The sequence below is a fragment of the Pituophis catenifer genome, unplaced genomic scaffold, assembly GCF_029215685.1.
Source record: "Pituophis catenifer annectens isolate HBS135680 unplaced genomic scaffold, rPitCat1.0.hap2 SCAF_7, whole genome shotgun sequence".
Classification (NCBI taxonomy): domain Eukaryota; kingdom Metazoa; phylum Chordata; class Lepidosauria; order Squamata; family Colubridae; genus Pituophis; species Pituophis catenifer.
The window spans coordinates 5,237,438-5,256,845 of record NW_027256887.1 but is presented as its reverse complement, the minus strand read 5'-3'; the positions used below and the strand labels follow the sequence as shown (position 1 = coordinate 5,256,845).

The following is a 19,408-nucleotide window of genomic DNA, read 5'->3' as shown; positions in this document are numbered from 1 at the left end:
GGACTCAGCTCCCCAAACACGACAAATCCTCTGAAGTGAACTCAAAAGATTCCTTTAATTAGGAGTGCCGGCAGCCCCGACAAAAAGTTTCTCTCTCACTGCAGGCTAACAAGTCTGTCCGGCCGGGAGATGAATAGTTGTCTGCCACATCTATTCATCTCCACTCCCTGCCTTTTATCCCCTGATCTGTCCCCGTCCACACACACACACAAACACAGCCAGCCGAGGGTTAAGGAAGCACTTGGCACACACCCAGGTCTTTATCTCCAATTTGGCAGCGATATACACACCGTCTGCCAAGTGCTTTTATTTCCACAGAAACAGAAAGATAAGATACTCAGCGTACAAGAGTCCAACAAAAATAAATATTCCTCTCAGCAGTTTCGGACCATGCTCTAGTGACTATCCAAGATTTATTTTTGTTCGTCACAGGGATCACTGGCCACCACCCTCTATTATATAGTCTCTGGGGTGTGGTCCAGTGACTCAGTTCTAATCCCTAGCACCCCTCCTGAGCTGCTGCAATCGTTTATCACGCCTTTGGAGGCGTGCGTCCAGGAATGATGTCTCTCCTTCACTCTCATCCGAGCCACCTGTCTCCCTGCTAATCTCCTCTCCCTCGGCCGGCACCTGAGACAGTGCCAGAGGGGAGGGGCCTGGAGAGGGAGGCCTGGCTGACTCTTCTTCCTCATGCTCGGAGCTTTCTTCCTCCGATGGGATAGGCTCAGAGGGCGGGGCCACAACATCCTCAGAGCTAGAGTGGGGCTTCGCTAGCAGCAGTGGCTCTTCCGTCCCAAGGACCAGCCCATAGATTTCCACTGCTCTCCTCTCCTCTGTCTTCTGCATATCTGCACGTCAGGCACTGGACCCAGCTGTTCCTCCTCTTCCTCATCAGCCACCTCCAGACCTGGGGGCTGTTGACTCTCCATCTGACAGCCCAGGCTCTGCCTCTCTCTCTGCCAGCTCCATTCCCTCTTCCCCCTCGGAGCTCTCAGGTTGCCTTGATGCTGACCCCGACTCCCACACCTCCTCCTCCTCCTCTGATTTGCTCCTGGAGGGGCTGATGGCTGACAGTCCATAACAACCAGCATATTTCCCCCAACGATCTGCGTTCTCATTAAGTAGCTTAAAGAAAACCTGCAAATAATAACGCAATTATAATACAATGTTTGCCGTGTGCGTCCATGTCCTTTTGTTCTGCAATAAATAAATAATCCATATTTCTTAACGAGATTGAAGCAATCCTCCGAAATTTGAAGTCATTGCTGCCCATAACTTTTCAATTCAGCTTTGTTTACTGTATTGCCTAATGACCGTTTTTGCAATAATAATATATTTTTTTTAAAATTTATGACAGGTTGGACATGCCAGGTATGTATTTTCTTGTTTGCTTTTCTTGTTCTTAAAACACGGCCGCGTTGTTAATAAGAGGCATAATGTTTTCAAAGTACGTATGATTTTAGTGCAGTTTGACATAGAATCACATAGTTTAAAATCTAATAGAACAGAATACAAGCAGTCCTAGACTTACAACTGTAATGGAGCATCCCTAAGCCATGATGGTCGTAAAACAAGTTGCTCATGTGGCCGATCCAATTTTATGACCTTGTTTTACAGAAGTCATTAAGTGAACTCATTGTTTGCTCTGGGGTGTTTTTTTGCTGAAAATCGGAAGTAAACACTGATTTTTTTTAGCAAAAATATCGGAAATTGTCGTCACATGACCACAAGACACTGCAAATGGCCGTAAATGCATGATGGTCGCCAAGTAAGAATCTAGTTTGGCCTAGTGGTTAAGGGAAAGTAGGAGGCTGCGAGTTCAAGCACTCTTAGCCATGGAAGCCAACTGGGTGAATGTGAGCCAATCACCAGGAGATGGTGAGTTCTAGTCCCGCCTTAGCCATGAAAGCCAGCTGGGTGACTTTGGGCCAATCACTAGGTGATGGTGAGTTCTAGTCCCGCCTTAGCTATGAAAGCCAGCTGGGTGACTTTGGGCCAATCACTAGGTGATGGTGAGTTCTAGTCCCACCTTAGCCATGAAAGCCAGCTAGATGACTTTGGGCCAATCACCAGGAGACGGTGAGTTCTAGTCCCGCCTTAGCCATGAAAGCCAGCTAGGCGATTTTGAGCCAATCACCAGGAGACAGTGAGTTCTAGTCCCACCTTAGCCATGAAAGCCAGCTGAGTGACTTTGGGCCAATCACTAGGAGACGGTGAATTCTAGTCCCACCTTAGCCATGAAAGCCAGCTGGGCGATTTTGAGCCAATCACCAGGAGACGGTGAGTTCTAGTCCCGCCTTAGCCATGAAAGCTAGCTGGGTGACTTTGAGCCAATCACTCTCTCTCAGCCCAACCTACTTCACAGGGTGGTTGTTATGGGGAAAATAGGAGGAGGAAAGAGTATTAGGTACGAAGATAGTTATTTATAAAAATAATAATGGCAGGATACAAACAAACAAGTGCCCAAATTGTGGTCACATGACTGTGAGGGAGCCCTCAGAACTTCAGAACCAGTTTATAACTACTTTTTAGGAGGTCTGGCATAGCTTTGAATAGTTAAATAGTTCCTACATGACCAGTTGTAAGTCAAGGACTGTCGTATATGTAGAATATAAGGCTTGAAATGGGCAGTCCTTGTTGGTCTCTGAGCTTAATTGATTGTTTGCAAATATTTTGTTGCCCGACTATGTAACTTCTTCTACTCTTGGTTTTATGTAGTAAGTTCTACTCAGAGGTGGGTTTCAGCAGGTTCTGATCAGTTCTGGAGAACCGGTAGCGGACATTTTGAGTAGTTCGGACAACCGGTAGTAAAAATTCTGACTGACCCCGCCCCCATCTATTCTCTGCCTCCTGAGTCCCAGCTGATCGGGAGGGAATGGGGATTTTGCAGTAACCTTCCCCTGGATTGGGGAGGGAATGGGGATTTTGCAGTATCCTTTCCCTGCCACACCCACCAAGCCATGCCACGCCCACCAAGCCACACCCACAGAACCGGTAGTAAAAATTTTTGAAACCCTCCACTGGTTCTACTTAATTCAGGTAGTCAGAATGTAATTTGATTGGATACTTTTAACTCTTGCTCATTTCATAAAGTGAAAGGTTAGAAAAAACAGCTTGTTTGGTTTTTTTTTTAATACAGAAAAGAAGAAAGCAAAGAAAGAAATAATATGGGTAAGTATGCTTTCAACGTGAAATAGAATCTTTGCCTATTTAGGATTAGCATATCAGGATGCCCGTATATATATTCTGGCTGATATTAAAGTCCAGAAAGGTAATTATTGCAACACTTCCTGTTTAATCTAGATCAGTGATGGCTAACCTTTTTGCCATCACGTGCCAAAAGCATGGAGAGCGTGCCCACACTCATAATTCAATGCACCCCCCACGCTTCCCACGCTTTTGGCACACACTGGGCCCGATAGGCTGTTTTTTGCCCTCCCCAGGCTCCAGGGGCTTTCTAGGAGCCTGGGAAGGGCGAAAACGGCCTTCCTCCCACACCCTTGGAGGCCCTCTGGAGACCGGAAACAGCCTGTTTCACGGCCCGAAAATCAGCTGGTTGGCGCACGCATGCAAGCTGGAGCTGAGCTAGGGCAATGCTCGCGTGCCCACCGATATGGCTCCACGTGTCACCTGTGGCACGTGTGCCATAGGCTCGCCATCACGGATCTAGATGGTTTATTTTTTATTTAAAAAAATTACATTCCCCCCCCCCATTCAAAGCATCTGATAGGGAGATGGCAGAGCGCTCAGGCTACCACCAGTGCCCCCGACACGAGTGATGTTGAGCTGGCCACACTCCCCCAGGCCACACACCAGAGGTGGGTTTCATCAGGTTCTGACCAGTTCTGGAGAACCGGTAGCGGAAATTTTGAGTAGTTTGGAGAACCGGTAGTAAAAATTCTGACTGGCCCCACCCACACTTATTCTCTGCCTCCCAAGTCCCAGCTGATCGGGAGGAAATGGGGATTTTTGCAGTAACCTTCCCCTGGATTGGGGAAGGGAATGGAGATTTTACAGTATCCTTCCCCTGCCACGCCCACCAAGCCAAGCCTGCCAAGCCACGCCCATAGAACCGGTAGTAAAAAATTTTGAAACCCACCACTGACACACACACCAGATCAACCACAACCCTGATGCGGCCCTCAATGAAATCGAGTTTGACATCCCTGTTTTAATCCAACACAGAGATTGTAGAATTCTCTTTGATTCCGTGCTGGTCAGCTATTTTTCCTCATTTCTTTAATTGACGGTACTAAATTAGCCTTTTGTTTTTCCTCTTTAGGAAATGACCAACTTAAATCCTATTTTTGACGGGGAAGCCATAGACCCAGGTATGTTACAAGGAGGCTGAGCAAGAGCAAAAAGGTTTTGAGAGGAAAGCCTTTGAGTCTTGTTAGAGCAAGAGATTTATGCTTCCAAGGCAAATAGCAACGCTTACGCATTTGTTCAAGAGAAAAGTCAAATTATCACGAGTACTGAAACGATCAATCAAGAAGCTTCTTCTGTGCTGCGGAAAACTGAACTTCCAGAACTGAAGAAGCTTCTTGGATGAGAAGCGAAACGTTTTCAAAGGAAAAAAAAAAATAACCAAGATAGTCCAGTTACTTTTTCAAAAAGCACCTTTGGGTCAATTTCATTGGTACAAAAAGAGTGTTTGATTGTACCCCGGTTCTGTAAGGTCAGGAGGATGAGACGCCCAGAGAAATTGCTACAATAACACCTGTTCTCTTGACTAGCTTTCCCATTGAGGTCAGTTGGATCTCCTTGGTGTCCCATTTCAGAAGGTGGTTTAAAGGGAGGTTTAGTTTTTGTCTGTTTGTTGATTTTGCTTTGAGTTTGGTTGGGGTGTTCTTACTACCCTGTTACCCCCAAAATAAGACATCCCCTGATAATAAGCCCAATCGGGCTTTTGAGCGCATGGCAATAAGGCCAAGCGCTTATTTCAGAGTTCAAAAAAATATAAGACAGGGTCTTATTTTTGGGGAAACACGGTATTGGTGAATATATTATTTATATTATCATGGGCATTTTGTGTTATATATTGTATTTTGTTGTTGGCTGATGATAATTCTGTAGGATTATACTGGATTACAAATCAAATAAACCATCACATCCAGTGATGGGATTCGCCCAGGGTCAGATTACCTGTCGTGGGAGGCGTGGCCCATCCCCATCCGCCAGCTCCGCCACACATGCGGGAGGAACCTCCCACGATGGCCAACCTGACTCTGGGAAATCCGATTGTTAAATTACCCCCTCCCGCTCACTATCAAAGTGAATCCTGGGCGCTGCACTGCGCTGGAGAAACAGACAATGGAGTGGCTGGCACAAGGGAAGGAGGAGGAGCAGGGAGAAGAAAGAGGGAAGGTGGCCTTCACCTTCCCTCAATTCGGCCGCTCCGTTGCTCATTTCTCCATTGCAGCGCAGTGCCCGGGATACAGTTTGATAGGAGGTGGGTGGGTGTAATGTAACAACCGGTTCGCGTGAACCGGTGTAAACCGGCTGAATCCCATCATTGATCACATCCCTTCCACCCTAAAAGCGAATTTTTAAATTAATCGTTTCTTCCACAGTCACTGGCAAAGTGTATGAATACAACTCAAAATCCGGGGCGCGAAGATGGAAAGATTCCAATGCTCTTTCCAAGACGAAAGTGAAGGACTCTGTTGCACGAGTAACAACAACTCCCAAGAGTGGTGAAGGCAGTGTGTCCAAAGCAGAGGTTACCACTAATGGTGGTGAGAGGAATCTCAAACAGAAGCCGAGATCTCCAAAAAGTGGTGAAAAAGATCTACCCACAGCAGAGGCTACTACTACTAGTGGTGGTGAAGGGAATCTCAAACAGAAGCCGAGATCTCCAAAAAATGGTGAAAAGGATCTACCCAAAGCAGAAGCTGAGTCTGGTGGTAATCAAGGAGACCTTAAGCAGACAAAACCTCCAAAGAATAACCAAACAGGTGACCTATTCCAAATGGAAGACGAAACCAGAAGATCAAATCACCTAGGACCAACAGCCTTAGACAAATTGCAGAAAGCAAACGAGGAACATCCGAGCAACCGATCACCTTCACCCACTCCCCCACGCAGGTCTCCCATCCCCTCTCCCAAAATATATCCCAAATATCAAAATCAGTCTTAAAAGCAGGTGTAATATGTCCTGTAGGCCAGAAGACATAACAGCTGATCTGGGTGCCTCTTAATGACCAAATCAGGAAACCAACTCTATAGGAAGATTAGTAGTAGTTTTAACCATTCAGTTGCATCCGACTCGAGTGGTGCGGTGGCCTAGAGGTGGAGCTCGATCGTGAGTTCGATTCTAGGTAGAGACAGATATTTCTCTCTCTGGGCACACTGAGAATATATCTGCTGTATATAACTCTGCATTGGTGACAGGAAGGGCATCCGGCCAGTAAACACTCAGCTCCATTCAGTTGCCCAGACTCCACCCTGCAAGGGAGTATGGGGTCGTTAAAAGAGGATGTGTTGTATCCAACTCTTAGTGACTTTATAGACAAGGGCTCTCCATGCTACTCTGCCAAGCACAGCTTCTTTCAGTTGTTCACCTGTGATTTGATGTTATCAAGCCAGTGTGTCCTTTGCTTGTGTCTTCTTCTTGATGGCCTTCTCCAATGAATTTGCATGCATGGCACATCTAAAGTAAATCAGACGTAGTCTTATAATTTTAGCTTCTAGTGGACGTGTCTGGTTTTATACAATTTAACACCTCAGTGTTAGTTACTCTGAAGCAACGGAATTCAAGAGGGATTGGGCTTGGATCATTTGCGGCAACATAAGGACTCTAAGCTGATGACACATTTAATTCCAACTCCCAGCTCCGCCTGCTCTTCTATGAAAATTGTCCTGTTGTCTCCAGAACCTGTCAGAACCTGTTGGATTTCACCCCTGGACTAAGGTCTAAGCAGACATTTTAGGTTTAAGGTACCCTACGCAACATGGAAAGGGCCTTTGGATGTCAAAGACATGAATAAAAACTGTTCAGCAGCCTGTGTTGACTTTAATAAGATGTCTTCCCTTAAAAGGTGGCAGAACTGAAATCCTGTTATTCTGGATGCCATCTTGGCTTTTTTGACACACACATACCCCGCCAGCCGAGGGTCGTGACTCCCTCTTATACGGCACTGACAAGTCCCAGAATAAATAGCTATGTGTGTGGGATAATTAGCATTTAAGGAGGTATTACACCAAGCTTTAATAGCAGTAAGAAGTAAAGTTCTTTGTGCTTGCAGTATCCTTTTTTTCCTCACAATGTGTAATTTTACCTTTGGGATTTGCTACCAAGGACAGATCCATTCCCACCCTTTTGACCTTCCAAAATTGCCTTACGATACAGCTCTGTGCCAACTGGAGCCCCAATGGAGGTGTGGCACCCCTGCGCCCCATTTTTTTAGCAGAGGCACCGCGGGCTGCTATTTCCAGATCAGCCCTGTGGGCCAGATCTAAGCAACCTGTAGGCCGAATCCGGCCTGTAGGCCTTGAGTTTGAAACCCCTGCTCTAGAGCAAAAACAAAACTGCTTTAGGTTTTGCTAGTATCTGCTGCACCAGGGGTGTCAAACTCAAGGCCTGTGGGCCAAATGCGGCTCACAGGGTGCTGAGATCTGGCCCGCGGGGCCGCCCTGTAAACAGTGACAGCCCGGCCCGCGGTGCCTCTGTCAGCGAAAAGGGAGCCCGGGAGGGCTGTGTGCGGCCCTCCCGGGCTCCATTTTTGGCCGTGACGGCCTCTTGTAGCCCAGCGAAAACAGATCTCATGCGTGCCCCCCACGGGTTCCGTTTTTACTGGCAGAGGGCTGCAGGAGGCAATTGTGGCCAAAAACGAGTGACGTCAAGCTGGCCACGCCCACCCCAGGCCCCCTGAGATCAAACATAACCATGATGCATCCCTCAATTAAATCGAGTTTGACACCCCTGTGACAGGGGTGGGTTCTACTTATCTTTACCACCGGTTCACAACGGGATCGCACTCGCGCGCACGCCTTGCTTCTGCGCAGATCACTGATGACAACATCCGGAGCGGTGGGTGGAGCCTACCGCCGGTTTTGCTACCAGTTCTTCCGAACCGGTCTGAACCGGGAGCAACCCACCACTGCCCTGTGCTATACTGTGCAATATTTTCAGGACAACAGGCCCAATTTCTAGAAATGTCAATTTATTAGGCTGAACCAAATCTAATGTACAGGAGTACATGTCAGAGACAATGCTCGAAGTTATTAAGCATCCACATTTTAAACAGTCAAACTTAGAAGTAACTGATAGCTTTCTTAAGACTGGAATCCTTCCCTCGGTATAACTTGCATTCTCTCAAGATCAGAAAGAACTTTTCCAATTTAAAATAGATCACCGGGGATCGTTTGATGATCAACTCAAACGGTTAGATTTACCTCAGTTATTTACGAGACCGCCTGCTACCACCAATAGCCTCCCACCGGCCGGTACGCTCTCATAGAGAGGGGCTCCTCTGGGTGCCGTCGGCCAAACAATGTCAACTGGCGGCCCCCAGGGGGAGAGCCTTCTCTGTGGGGGCACCTACTATCCGGAATGAGCTCCCTCCGGAGATTCGGAGGATCCCGGATCTGCGCACCTTCTGTCGCGCTCTCAAGACTTTTTTATTCCATCAAGCCAGCCTGACCTAAATCTTTCCCCTTTAAAATGTAAATTTTAAATTTGTTTTTAAAATTATTGGGTGTTTTTAATTTGTCTCGGCCAAATTGTTTAATTCGGTTTTATTCTGTTTTTAAATTTTGTATTTATGTGTTTTATTCTGTGGCTGTTTACCGCCCTGAGTCCTTCGGGAGTAGGGCGGTATACAAATCCAATAAAAGATAAAAGATAAAGTTATTAATCACAGAGAATTCAAGCTGTAGCCAATCTCTTTTTTTATATATATAGTAGCAGTTGAACAATTACACTGAAATCACAAATACACACACACACAAATACCTTTTTGGTACGGAGGAAACTTTTTAAATCAGGCAACTGTTTAAACAGACAGTGGATTTGCCAAATCCTAACCCTCAATAGAATGCACAACAATTATTTTAAGTCTCTCTTTAGGACAAAACGTTAAGTACAGTATAACACAAGTATGATTGATGCAGGCAAAGAATTGTCAAGTGCCGTTTATCATTACAACGGAAATGTATTGTGCCCCAAAAATTATTTTCTTAAGATGACAACACTGTCCAAGCATTTGACTCAAGTATTCATTTAAGGTAAATAAATTCTTTCAAAACACTCATTTCCTACCTACACCAGGCAGCGTTTCCCCCTTCTCCCGCCAAATTGTATATTTGTGAAAGCGAATAGTGAAATATTTTGAAATACAGTGTATTCAAACTTGTCAACAAAATGAAACGCAGCCGTTTGAGCATAAATCTATAACTGTTCAGATTCCCGATGTTGCTGGGTAGAATCCTGACTTTGAAGAATTACTGTTCGATTGGTGCAGACTAGTCTCCTTGTATACGAACCAAGCATTTCCACCCCACAGAATCATATTCACCAAGCCAAAAATCTGCAAGAACAGAAGTCTTGGTTAGTTTGCTGTTACAACTGAATCAATGCATACGTTACACAATTTTTAAGGGGACAAACTTGATTTCATTGAGGGCCACATCAGGGTTGTGTCCAGAGGTGGGTTTCAGCAGGTTCTGACCAGTTCTGGAGAACCAGTAGCGGAAATTTTGAGTAGTTCGGAGAACCGGTAAATACCACCTCTGACGGGCCCTGCCCCCATCTAGTCTCTGCTTCCCGAGTCCCAGCTGATTGGGAGGAAATGGGGATTTTGCAGTAACCTTCCCCTGGAGTGGGGGAGGGAATGGAGATTTTGCAGTATCTGTTGTGGTCCGCCAGCAGCCTGCGGAACTGGCAGCGGAGTCGGACAGTGAGGAGACTGGGGAGGACAATGAGCCAGTCCTGGAGTCTGACGAAGGCCCAGATGAGGGCTCTGTGTTGGAGGCAGAGATGGGGCCAGGGCCATCTGGGAGCGATGCGCAGACTCCGGAGCCTCCAGAGGCGGACAGCAGAGAGGCAGAGGAACAGGAGGAGCCTGTTCCTAGTGCACGTATGAGAAGAGCTGCCAGAAGGCAAGAGCAGCTGAAGCAAAAAGGACGACTCAGGAGTAAGGCCAGAAGATGATTGGCCCCTCCCATAAGGCTTAAAAGAGCAGCAACGAGCTATTGGGTTCTTTGTCGAAAAGCAACGTTGATTCCAGTGCTTCTTGTCAGCGTCTCTTGAACTTTGTGGGGTTTTTGCCAAGAAAAGCCTTTGGCAGATTGCCAAAGACATCAAAGGTTGGCGATAAGGCCGAAGGACTGGTTATGAAGAATTTTGTTTTGGACTAAAGCTGAGAATGAATTAATTCTCAGCTGTTTTAATAAAATAGGCTTGTTCAGGACTGAATTGTGTTTGGTAATCACTACGTGGGCCTTAGCCACGACAGTATCCTTCCCCTGCCATGCCCACCAAGCCACGCCCACCACAGAACCGGTAGTAAAAAAAATTGAATCCCACCACTGACAACCCCCCGTTAAACCATACGTGACATGCTATACGTACCACAGACACATTCAGACTTCCCATGCTGGTAACGGAAGCAAACACACAGGAGGATCCATCAATTTTGCATGCCGGTATTTCTTCCATAATGCGGTGACCGGTCGATATTTTGATATCCACTAAAGCTTTTGCCCAGGCAGCCGTACTGACTAGCCACAGAAAGACAGCGCAGAGAGTGAAAACGTAATCCTGGAAGCCAACAGTGTGAAGTTAAATCAGTGTCAAAGCTTCAGATTATCGAACTGAAAGAACTGGCTACGACTATGACATATACCCGTGATGGTGAACCTATGGCACGGGTGCCACAAGTGGCACACGGAGCCATATTAGTGGGCACACGAACATTGCCGTAGCTCAGCTCCAGCATGCATGCGTGCGCCGGACAGCTGATTTTTGGGCCTTCCGGTCCCACCAGAAGTTGGGAAATAGGCTGTGTCCGGCCTCCGGTGAGGTGGGGAAGGCTGTTTTTGCCCTCTCCAGGCTCGTAGAAAGCCTTTGGAGCCTGGGGAGGGTGAAAAATGGGCCTACCGGGCTATCACATATTAAAAGCGGGGGGGGGGAGGGTGTGCGTGCATGTGCAGGGCACATTGAATTATGGGTGTGGTCATGCATGTGGGCGACCTTCCCGCGCTCCCCCCACTTTTGGCACATGACAGCAAAAAGGTTAGCCATCCCTGGTGTAGGATCTCCTGCTTGGGCAGGGGGTTGGACTAGATGACCTAGAGTTAGAGTTTAGAGTTTATCGGATTTCTATACCGCCCTTCTCCCGGGGGACTCAGGGCGGTGTACAGCCACATTAAAACACATGAATTTATAAAATTTAAAACCAATTAAAACAAATATATATAATTTGGCCCTCAATTAAAACACACATACACCCATTTAAAATTCATATTAGGCCAGTCCGGCTTGCTGAAACAGGAAGGTCTTTAGGGCACGGCGAAAAGTACGCAGGTGATGGCTAACCTTTTTGCCATCGTGTGCCAAAAGTGGGGGGAGTGCGGAAGGGGCGCGTGTGTGTGTGCCCACACCCATAATTCTATGTGCCCTGCCCCTGCGCATGTGTGTGCGACCCCCCCCTCGTTTTTGGCATGCGATGGCCTGGTGGGCCCGTTTTTTTCGCCCTCCCCAGGCTCCAGAGCCTTTCTAGGAGCCTGGGGAGGGTGAAAACGGCCTTCCCAAACCCCCCCCCGGAGGCCGGAAACGGCCTGTTTGCTGACTTCCAGTGGGCCCAGAAGGCCCGAAAATCAGCTGGCTCGCGTACCCATCGATATGGCTCCGCGTGCCATACGTTCGCCATCCCCGACCTACAAGGTCCCTTCCAACTCTGTTAATCTGTTAATCTCTTGTTTTATCATCCAACCCGAACCTTAACGACTTACGATCATTGGGAAATTGCTACCATTCCGGTAGACGTGCATATAGCCAAGGTAAAACACCAGGGCCGTCATGCAGTAGAAGAAGATGAGGACTCCAAATGTGACAAAGAACTGGGCCGAGGTGGAGAAGTTGCCCACAAGGTAGACATCTGTCCAAGTGCCGTTGCAGCGGGTGGGATCCGGCGGAGTGAAAACAACTGTGTTCAACCTGCACAAACAGAAGTGGGAGAGAGCGTCCGAGGATTATCCATATTGTCTACTCGTCTAAAAACTTTTTTTATAAAAAAAATATATATATTTATTATTTACCTATAAATATATTCAATACGGTGTGACTCTCCTGGCATTTCACTTGCCATAAAAACCAAAGTGAAGACAAATAATATAGATACTACTTAAAAAGTGCTAATGTTGCACAATTATTGTTGACCATCAGATTCATTTTAATACAACGATATATAGCAGTGATGGCTAGCCTTTTTGCCGTCGCTTGCCAAAAGCGGGGGGGAGTGTGTGTGTGTGTTGCGTGCGTGCCCACACCCATAATTCAATGCGCCCCACCCACCCGCACATGCTCGCACAGCTCCCCCCGCTTTTGGCATGCAATGGCATGGTGGGCCCAGTAAGCCCGTTTTCCGCCCTCCCCAGGCTCCATATTTATGACGTTTGCAGTGACCCGGAATCATGTGATTCCCCTTTTGCGACCTTCTGACGAGCAAAGATATAGATAAGGTACATACATAGATAGATGTAGATAGATAGATAGATAGATAGAGATGTAGATAGATACATAGATAGGTAGATAGAGATAGATAGATAGATAGATAGATAGATAGATATAGATAGATAGATGTAGATAGATGTAGATAGACAGAAATAGATAGATAGATAGATAGATAGATAGATAGATAGATAGATAGATAGATAGATAGATGTAGATAGATAGATGTAGATAGATACATAGATAGACAGAAATAGATAGATAGATAGATAGATAGATGTAGATAGATGTAGATAGATAGATAGATAGACAGACAGACAGAAATAGATAGATACATAGATAGATGTAGATAGATAGACAGATACATAGACAGACAGACAGACAGACAGAGACAGACAGAGAGATATATAGATACAAAAAATAAAATAAAATCAGATTCTCAGAAATGTCTGTGGTAGAGAAGGCTAAAAAAACCACTGTTTTAGGACAAGCCACAATGGAAAAACCTATTAGCAATCTATATCCTGAGGGGATCCACTCATGAGAAATTTTCCAGGAACTCACCTGAAAGGATAACTAAAAGAGGCTGTTATTGTTTTATTCACCACGCCGTGACAGGAAACCAGAAGTGTGGTGACACCTTTGTATCCTCCACAAGAAGCGAACGCAAACACCGCAAAGAGCTGTTGAAAAAAACAAAACAAAACACACATTTTGATTCTAGCATTTAATTCGCAAAGGCAAGAAGAAAAAGAGACGAGAAGAATGACCTGCTTATCAAAATCACGGCTTCCTTTTTTTTAATTCAAAGGCTCAAGAAATGAAATTAATGCCCTTGAAGTGATGTTCCGGTGCCTGGAGGCCGTACGGATCTGGATGGGGAGGAACAGGCTCAGGCTCAACCCATCCAAGACCGAGTGGCTGTGGTTTCCGACGTCCCGATATAGTCAGCTAATGCCATCGCTGACTATTGGGGGCGAATCATTGGCCCCCACGGATAGGGCTCGCAACTTGGGTGTCCTCCTGGATTCACGGCTGTCGTTAGAAGAGCATGTGACGGCCGTGTCCGGGAGGATTTTTCATCAGGTTCGCCTGATCCGCCAGTTGCGTCCCTATCTAGATCGGGACTCCCTACACACAGTCACTCATGCCCTCTTTACTTCTCGTCTGGATTACTGCAACGCTCTCTACATGGGGCTCCCCTTGAGGTGCACTCGGAGGCTCCAACTGGCGCAGAGTGCGGCCGCGCGGGTGGTGATGGGAGCGACATGGAGTTCCCATGTGACACCTCTCCTGCGCGAGCTGCACTGGTTCCCGGTGGTCTTCCGAGTGCGCTTCAAGGTTCTGGTTATCACCTTTAAAGCGCTCCATGGCTTAGGACCTGGTTATTTACGGGACCGCCTGCTACCACCAATAGCCTCCCACCGGCCAGTACGCTCCCATAGAGAGGGGCTCCTCCGGGTGCCGTCGGCCAAACAATGTCGGCTGTCGGCCCCTAGGGGGAGAGCCTTCTCTGTGGGGGCACCTACAATTTGGAACGAGCTCCCCCCGGAGATACGTAGGATCCCGGATCTGTGCACCTTCCGCCGCGCGCTTAAGACTTTTCTATTTTATCAAGCTGGCCTGGCCTAAATCTTCCCCCTTTTTAAATGTGGAAATTTTAAATTTTTAAATTTTAAATTCGTCTTTTATAGGGGTATGGGTAAGGCATTTTAAATTGGGGAGCCATTTTAGATTTAATTCTGTTTTAAACGTATTTTAATTGTTTATATTGTATGTTTTTAATTTTGGCTGTGCACCGCCCCGAGTCCTTCGGGAGAGGGGGCGGTATAAAAATCTAATAAAATAAATAAATAAATAAATAAATAAATAAATAAATAAATAAATAAATAAATAAAAGTCAGGTGGGGTTAAAAAAAAAAAAAAAGCCTCAAGCAAGAAATTCTCGGGCCCAACAAGCACGAATTGGGGTGCATGAACAAGAAATCTTTAACTCTAAAGTTAAAAAAAAACCAGCCGAAGACTATGAGGTAAGATATTACAGGTAGCCCTAGAATTGAGGTAGCCCTCAAAGTGTTATGTTTGTTTACTGACTGTTCAAAGTTACAACAGCACTGAAAAAAGTGATTTGTGACCGTTTTTCACACTTACGACCGTTGGTGACGTGATTTACATTTGGATGCTTGGCAACTGACTCATATTTATGACGGTTGCAGTGTCCCAGGGTCACAAGATCCCCTTTTGCGACCTTCTGACAAGACAATGGGGAAGCCAGATTCATTTAACAGCCATGTTACTAATTGAACAACTGAAGTGATTCACTTAACAACCGTGGCAAGAAAAGTCATAAAATGGGTTAAAACTCACTTAACAAATGTCTCACTTAGCAACATAAATTTGGGGCTCAATTGTGGTCGTACGTCGAGGACTACCTGTTATAGGGACTAGATTTCCACAATTTATTACACAATAATTCCTTTTGCTGGGCTTTGATTTAACATCTTATGTAAACCTAGACACCACGGTCTATGGTTCAGGTGGTGGTACCAAGCCAGCCAGTTGTACTTTGCCCAATAAACCATGGTTAAAACACAGTTATGCAAAATGACTGAAGCTAATGAGTGTTAATGGATTAAAATGTGATGTAAACTGAGCCCCAGTTGGTTAAAAATGCCCTTTAGGGTGTAAAAATCAGGAACAAGAATAGTGTCGAAGTTCATTTTTTGCAAGACGTCAAATATTTTGCTGGAGTTTTAATTATTAACCTGGATTTTGCAGATGATTGGACTCCGTTTTCATATCAAATGACTTCGCACATTAGCCATTTGCCTAGAATGAAAATTACAATAACATTTGGTCTGTGCTAAATTTATACAACAGGGATGCGGTGGCTCAGTGGCTAAGACACTGAGCTTGTCGATCAAAAGGACTAGAATTTATGGGTACCTGATTTCTAGCCCAACACCCAAACTACCACATTAGACTGGCTCTGGGCTTTAGCGGAAAGAATTGTTGTTGATTTTGCTTGTCAAGTGCAAGGATATGTTAAGTTGCAGTTCAAAAGGGTTGCATTGTACAGGCCTATACACAAGAATCTAGTCAACGAAAATTCAGTACTAAATTGGCACCAGAGATGGGTCAATGGAATTCAAGGAGGTTGGGCTTAGAACCATTTGTGGCAACATAATGACTCTAAGCTGATGACACACTTAACTCTGCCTGCTCTTCTCTTATATGTTATGAATACAACCAGGCACAATATTGGTTAAAAAAAGCTGTGTGGAGTATATGTGTCTGTGTGGATAGCTAGATAGATATAGATAGATATAGGAGACGCGGTGGTTCAGTGGCTAAGACGCTGAGCTTGTCGATCAGAAAGATTGGCAGTTCAGCGGTTTGCATCCCAAGTGCCGCGTAACGGGGTGAGCTCCCGTTACTTGTCCCAGCTTCTTCCAACTAGCAGTTCGAAAGCACGTAAAAAATGCAAGTAGAAAAATAGGGACCACCTTTGGTGGGAAGGTAACAGCGTTCTGTGCGCCTTTGGCGTTGAGTCATGCCGGCCACATGACCACAGAGACGTCTTCGGACAGCGCTGGCTCTTTGGCTTTGAAACAGAGATGAGCACCGCCCCCTAGAGTCAGGAACGACTAGCACATATGTGCGAGGGGAACCTTTACCCTTTACCTTTAAATTTATACAACAGACTATGCTAGATTGTGATTCTGTGAGGCTCTGACTCAACCTGATGCAGGTACCAAGCTGTGGCCTATACAGACTATTATTTATGGTTTATCAGGGCCTGCGACACACCACAGCCTATCGTGATGCAGGATCCCAGCTTATAGGGCAGTCAAATAAGAGCTCAGCATGTACATACTACACGAGTAACCTGGCTTTTTTGTCAGAAATATTTGCCAGCCATAAAATAGGAAAAGGTCGGGCAGTGTGATGCCGCAACTTTAACACAACGTATGTTGAAACCATGTTCTAAGCTTTAAGCTTTTACAAATACCAAGAAACTCCTACACAAGGGTTTAAGGGTTAGATTAGGAGGGGTTCCACAGTGGAGGTAGCCACTAGGTTGACAGTAAACCTACTTCTCCCCTCCTTTGCTCCCTGCTCTTTCGTCTTTTATTATCCTATCGTTTTATTCTCAATTCTTTTTCGTTGTTCATTTCTATTGTTCTATTTCTTTTGCGACTGTTATGTTTATACTTGTCTTCCTTTCTCCGTTGTTGTAAACTGCCGGGAGTAGCTCAACAGCAAGAGAAATTTAATATATAAATAAATATAGGGGGAATTTTTCCTACCATTTAACATTTTAAACCAAGAGTCATGCCTATTCACACAGATCTGTAATCTGTGGTGGGCTGCCATTGGTCAGAAATGGTGTAGGATCTCCTGTTTGGGTTGGACTAGATGATCTACCAGGTCCCTTCCAACCCTGTAATCTGATTACAAAGAGAACCCCACTTGGAAGAGAATAAATATGTTAAAGGAGATTTTATAGACCAGACAGAAAAGGAAAAAAAAAATTAGTTGCACCAGGGCCTAGCAAAAGAAAGCTGTTGCAACAGAGGAGAAACTACTATCTATAGCATTTCTGGAGCAGAGAAAGAAAAAAAAAAAAACAGGCCTCAACAGCCTTTTTGGCCTAGAAAACATTTGGTATCCTATTCTACTAAAGCTTTGCAAGAGAGAGAGAGAGAATCTCCATTTATTTCTACCACCATTTTACTCCCCATTAAAACTGAATTAATCCGATTTCCTTGAATTTACCCAAAGGAGGAAAGTCTGCAAGATCTTAAAATTACAATTGCTCGCTTTTGAGGTTCAGGACATCTTGCAAACACGCAGCTTTGGGGTGCATATTCACATACACGCATAGAGAGTTGCAGAAGACCTCCTCAAGGGAAGCCATGCATGAACCTCCTTCTCAAACCGACTCACCCACTCAAGAAGTTTGATGAAACCTAGAGGCTCTTTGAGAGGACTCAAGTCCAGGTGAAAATCACTCATGTTCTGCAAGAGGAGGAGGAGGAGGAGGAGGAGGAAGAAGAAGAGGGATTAGAGACCCAACCAGGAGCACGGAAGAGATGGAGGGATTCAAGAAGATGGAACTTCCAACTCAGCCTTGTCTCCAAGGTCTCTCTGTTCCTTGGAGCAGAAGGTGGACCTCTTTGATCCTATAGAACCTGCCGCCTTGGGCTCCGCCCACATCCCTCAGCCAATAGGACGCACTCTCCTCCTTCCCCCAACTGTTATCTCACAATGGCCTGGAAGGAGGTCAGTGGGACAGAGTTGGAAGGGATCTTGGAGGTCATCTAGTCCACCACCCCACCCAAAGCAGTTGCTCCTGCTTTAATCCTCTGTGCAACCATTAAAGGTGAAGAAGAATCAGTGTCGAAAAACTAGCCATCTTCAATCTCGGCTAATTATGTAGGTTTAAGTATGAGCCAGCAGTATGCTGCAGCTGCCAACAAACTCTGAAAAGACTTACTTTCAATATCTTAATAAGGATAATTATTAGGATAATAATAATTATTATTATTATGAGGAAATTTATATGGCAAAGGAAAAAAGTAAGAATAAGTTTAAGAATGTTGCAACAAGACACAAAATTATAAGGGGAATTTGGTTTACCAAATTGGGAATTATATTATCAAGCAGCAGCATTGACATGGTTGAAAGAATGGATTGAATTAAGAAATACAAGGTTGTTAACACTGGAAGGGCATGATTTACAACTGGGATGGCATGCCTTTTGATGGCATGGTAGAAGTAAGATACATACATACTTTCATAGACATTATATAAGAAATGCATTGTTACTGATACGGGAGAAGGTTAGAGATAAATTTTATGTGAAAATACCTTTAATTGCAAGTGTTAATCTATTCATTTCTGCACATTCTAATATTTTCTTAATCATATTTTCATCTGTAGGGAATCTCTTCACCCTTCCAATTTTGTGAAAATACAATTCTGGCTGCAGTTATTACATGAATAATCAAATATACATTTTCTTTACTATAAGTTTCTGGTAGAATCCCCAACAGGAATATCTCAGGTTTTAGATTGATATGCTACTGCATCATCTTCTCCAACCACATACGAATTCTTGCCCAATATTTTTTTGCTTCTACACATGTCCACCACATATGATAATATGACTCCGGTATCTGGTGACACAAGTCTTAAAGTAACCAAGGCTGGACACCCCTGCTCTATACCAAACTGACTCTATTACTCTAATTATTATTGGGGGGTTTTCCCTCTAATTTTCTTTTTATGTCAAAATTATGTGATGGTGGTTTATAGTCTTTAAGAACTACCGCTGTGGTGGAATGTAGTCTGGATTCCCAGAGGGGAGAGACTGCATTTCAGAGCAGGCAGGGACAGCAGTTTAGATCAGTGATGGCTAACCTTTTTTTCTTTGGGTGCCAAAAGCCCACACCCACAATGCAATGTCCCTCCCCCGCCCAGTGCCCCCCGCGAATGCGTGCATGACCCCCCCCCGCTGCCTCTCCCCCCTTACATGTGCACACAACCCCCTGCACCCCGTTTTGGGCCTAGGAGGCCTCCCTGAAGGCCGGAAACGTCCCGTTTCTGGACTTCCGGTACTTCTGGTAGGCCCGTTTTTCGCCTTCTCCAGGCTCCGGAAGCTTTCCTGGAGCTTCCAGGAGGGTGGAAATGGCCCGTTTTCGGACTTCCGGGTGGCCTGTTTTTCGCCCT

General features: G+C 45.4%; 2 protein-coding genes across 2 annotated transcripts in view; one reads left to right on the top strand and one right to left on the bottom strand.

Moving 5' to 3' along the window:
• CDHR3 (cadherin related family member 3) overlaps positions 1-6,139 on the top strand; it is a 34,190-nt gene extending 28,051 nt beyond the window's left edge. Inside the window, exons 16-19 of the mRNA XM_070947464.1 lie at positions 1,358-1,371; positions 3,140-3,171; positions 4,283-4,331; positions 5,574-6,139. Of these exons, the coding sequence (XP_070803565.1) occupies positions 1,358-1,371; positions 3,140-3,171; positions 4,283-4,331; positions 5,574-6,139 (661 nt within the window). The remainder of the gene's footprint in view (positions 1-1,357; positions 1,372-3,139; positions 3,172-4,282; positions 4,332-5,573) is intronic.
• A 3,149-nt stretch (positions 6,140-9,288) lies between these two features.
• On the bottom strand, positions 9,289-17,692 carry SYPL1 (synaptophysin like 1). Its single transcript, XM_070947340.1, has 5 exons — positions 17,624-17,692; positions 13,238-13,356; positions 11,956-12,160; positions 10,574-10,762; positions 9,289-9,530 (listed from the first exon to the last, which is right to left on the bottom strand). The coding sequence occupies exons 1-5, from the start codon at positions 17,690-17,692 to the stop codon at positions 9,402-9,404; spliced, it is 711 nt and encodes a 236-aa protein (XP_070803441.1). The 3' UTR covers positions 9,289-9,401.
• Positions 17,693-19,408: the final 1,716 nt, after the last annotated feature.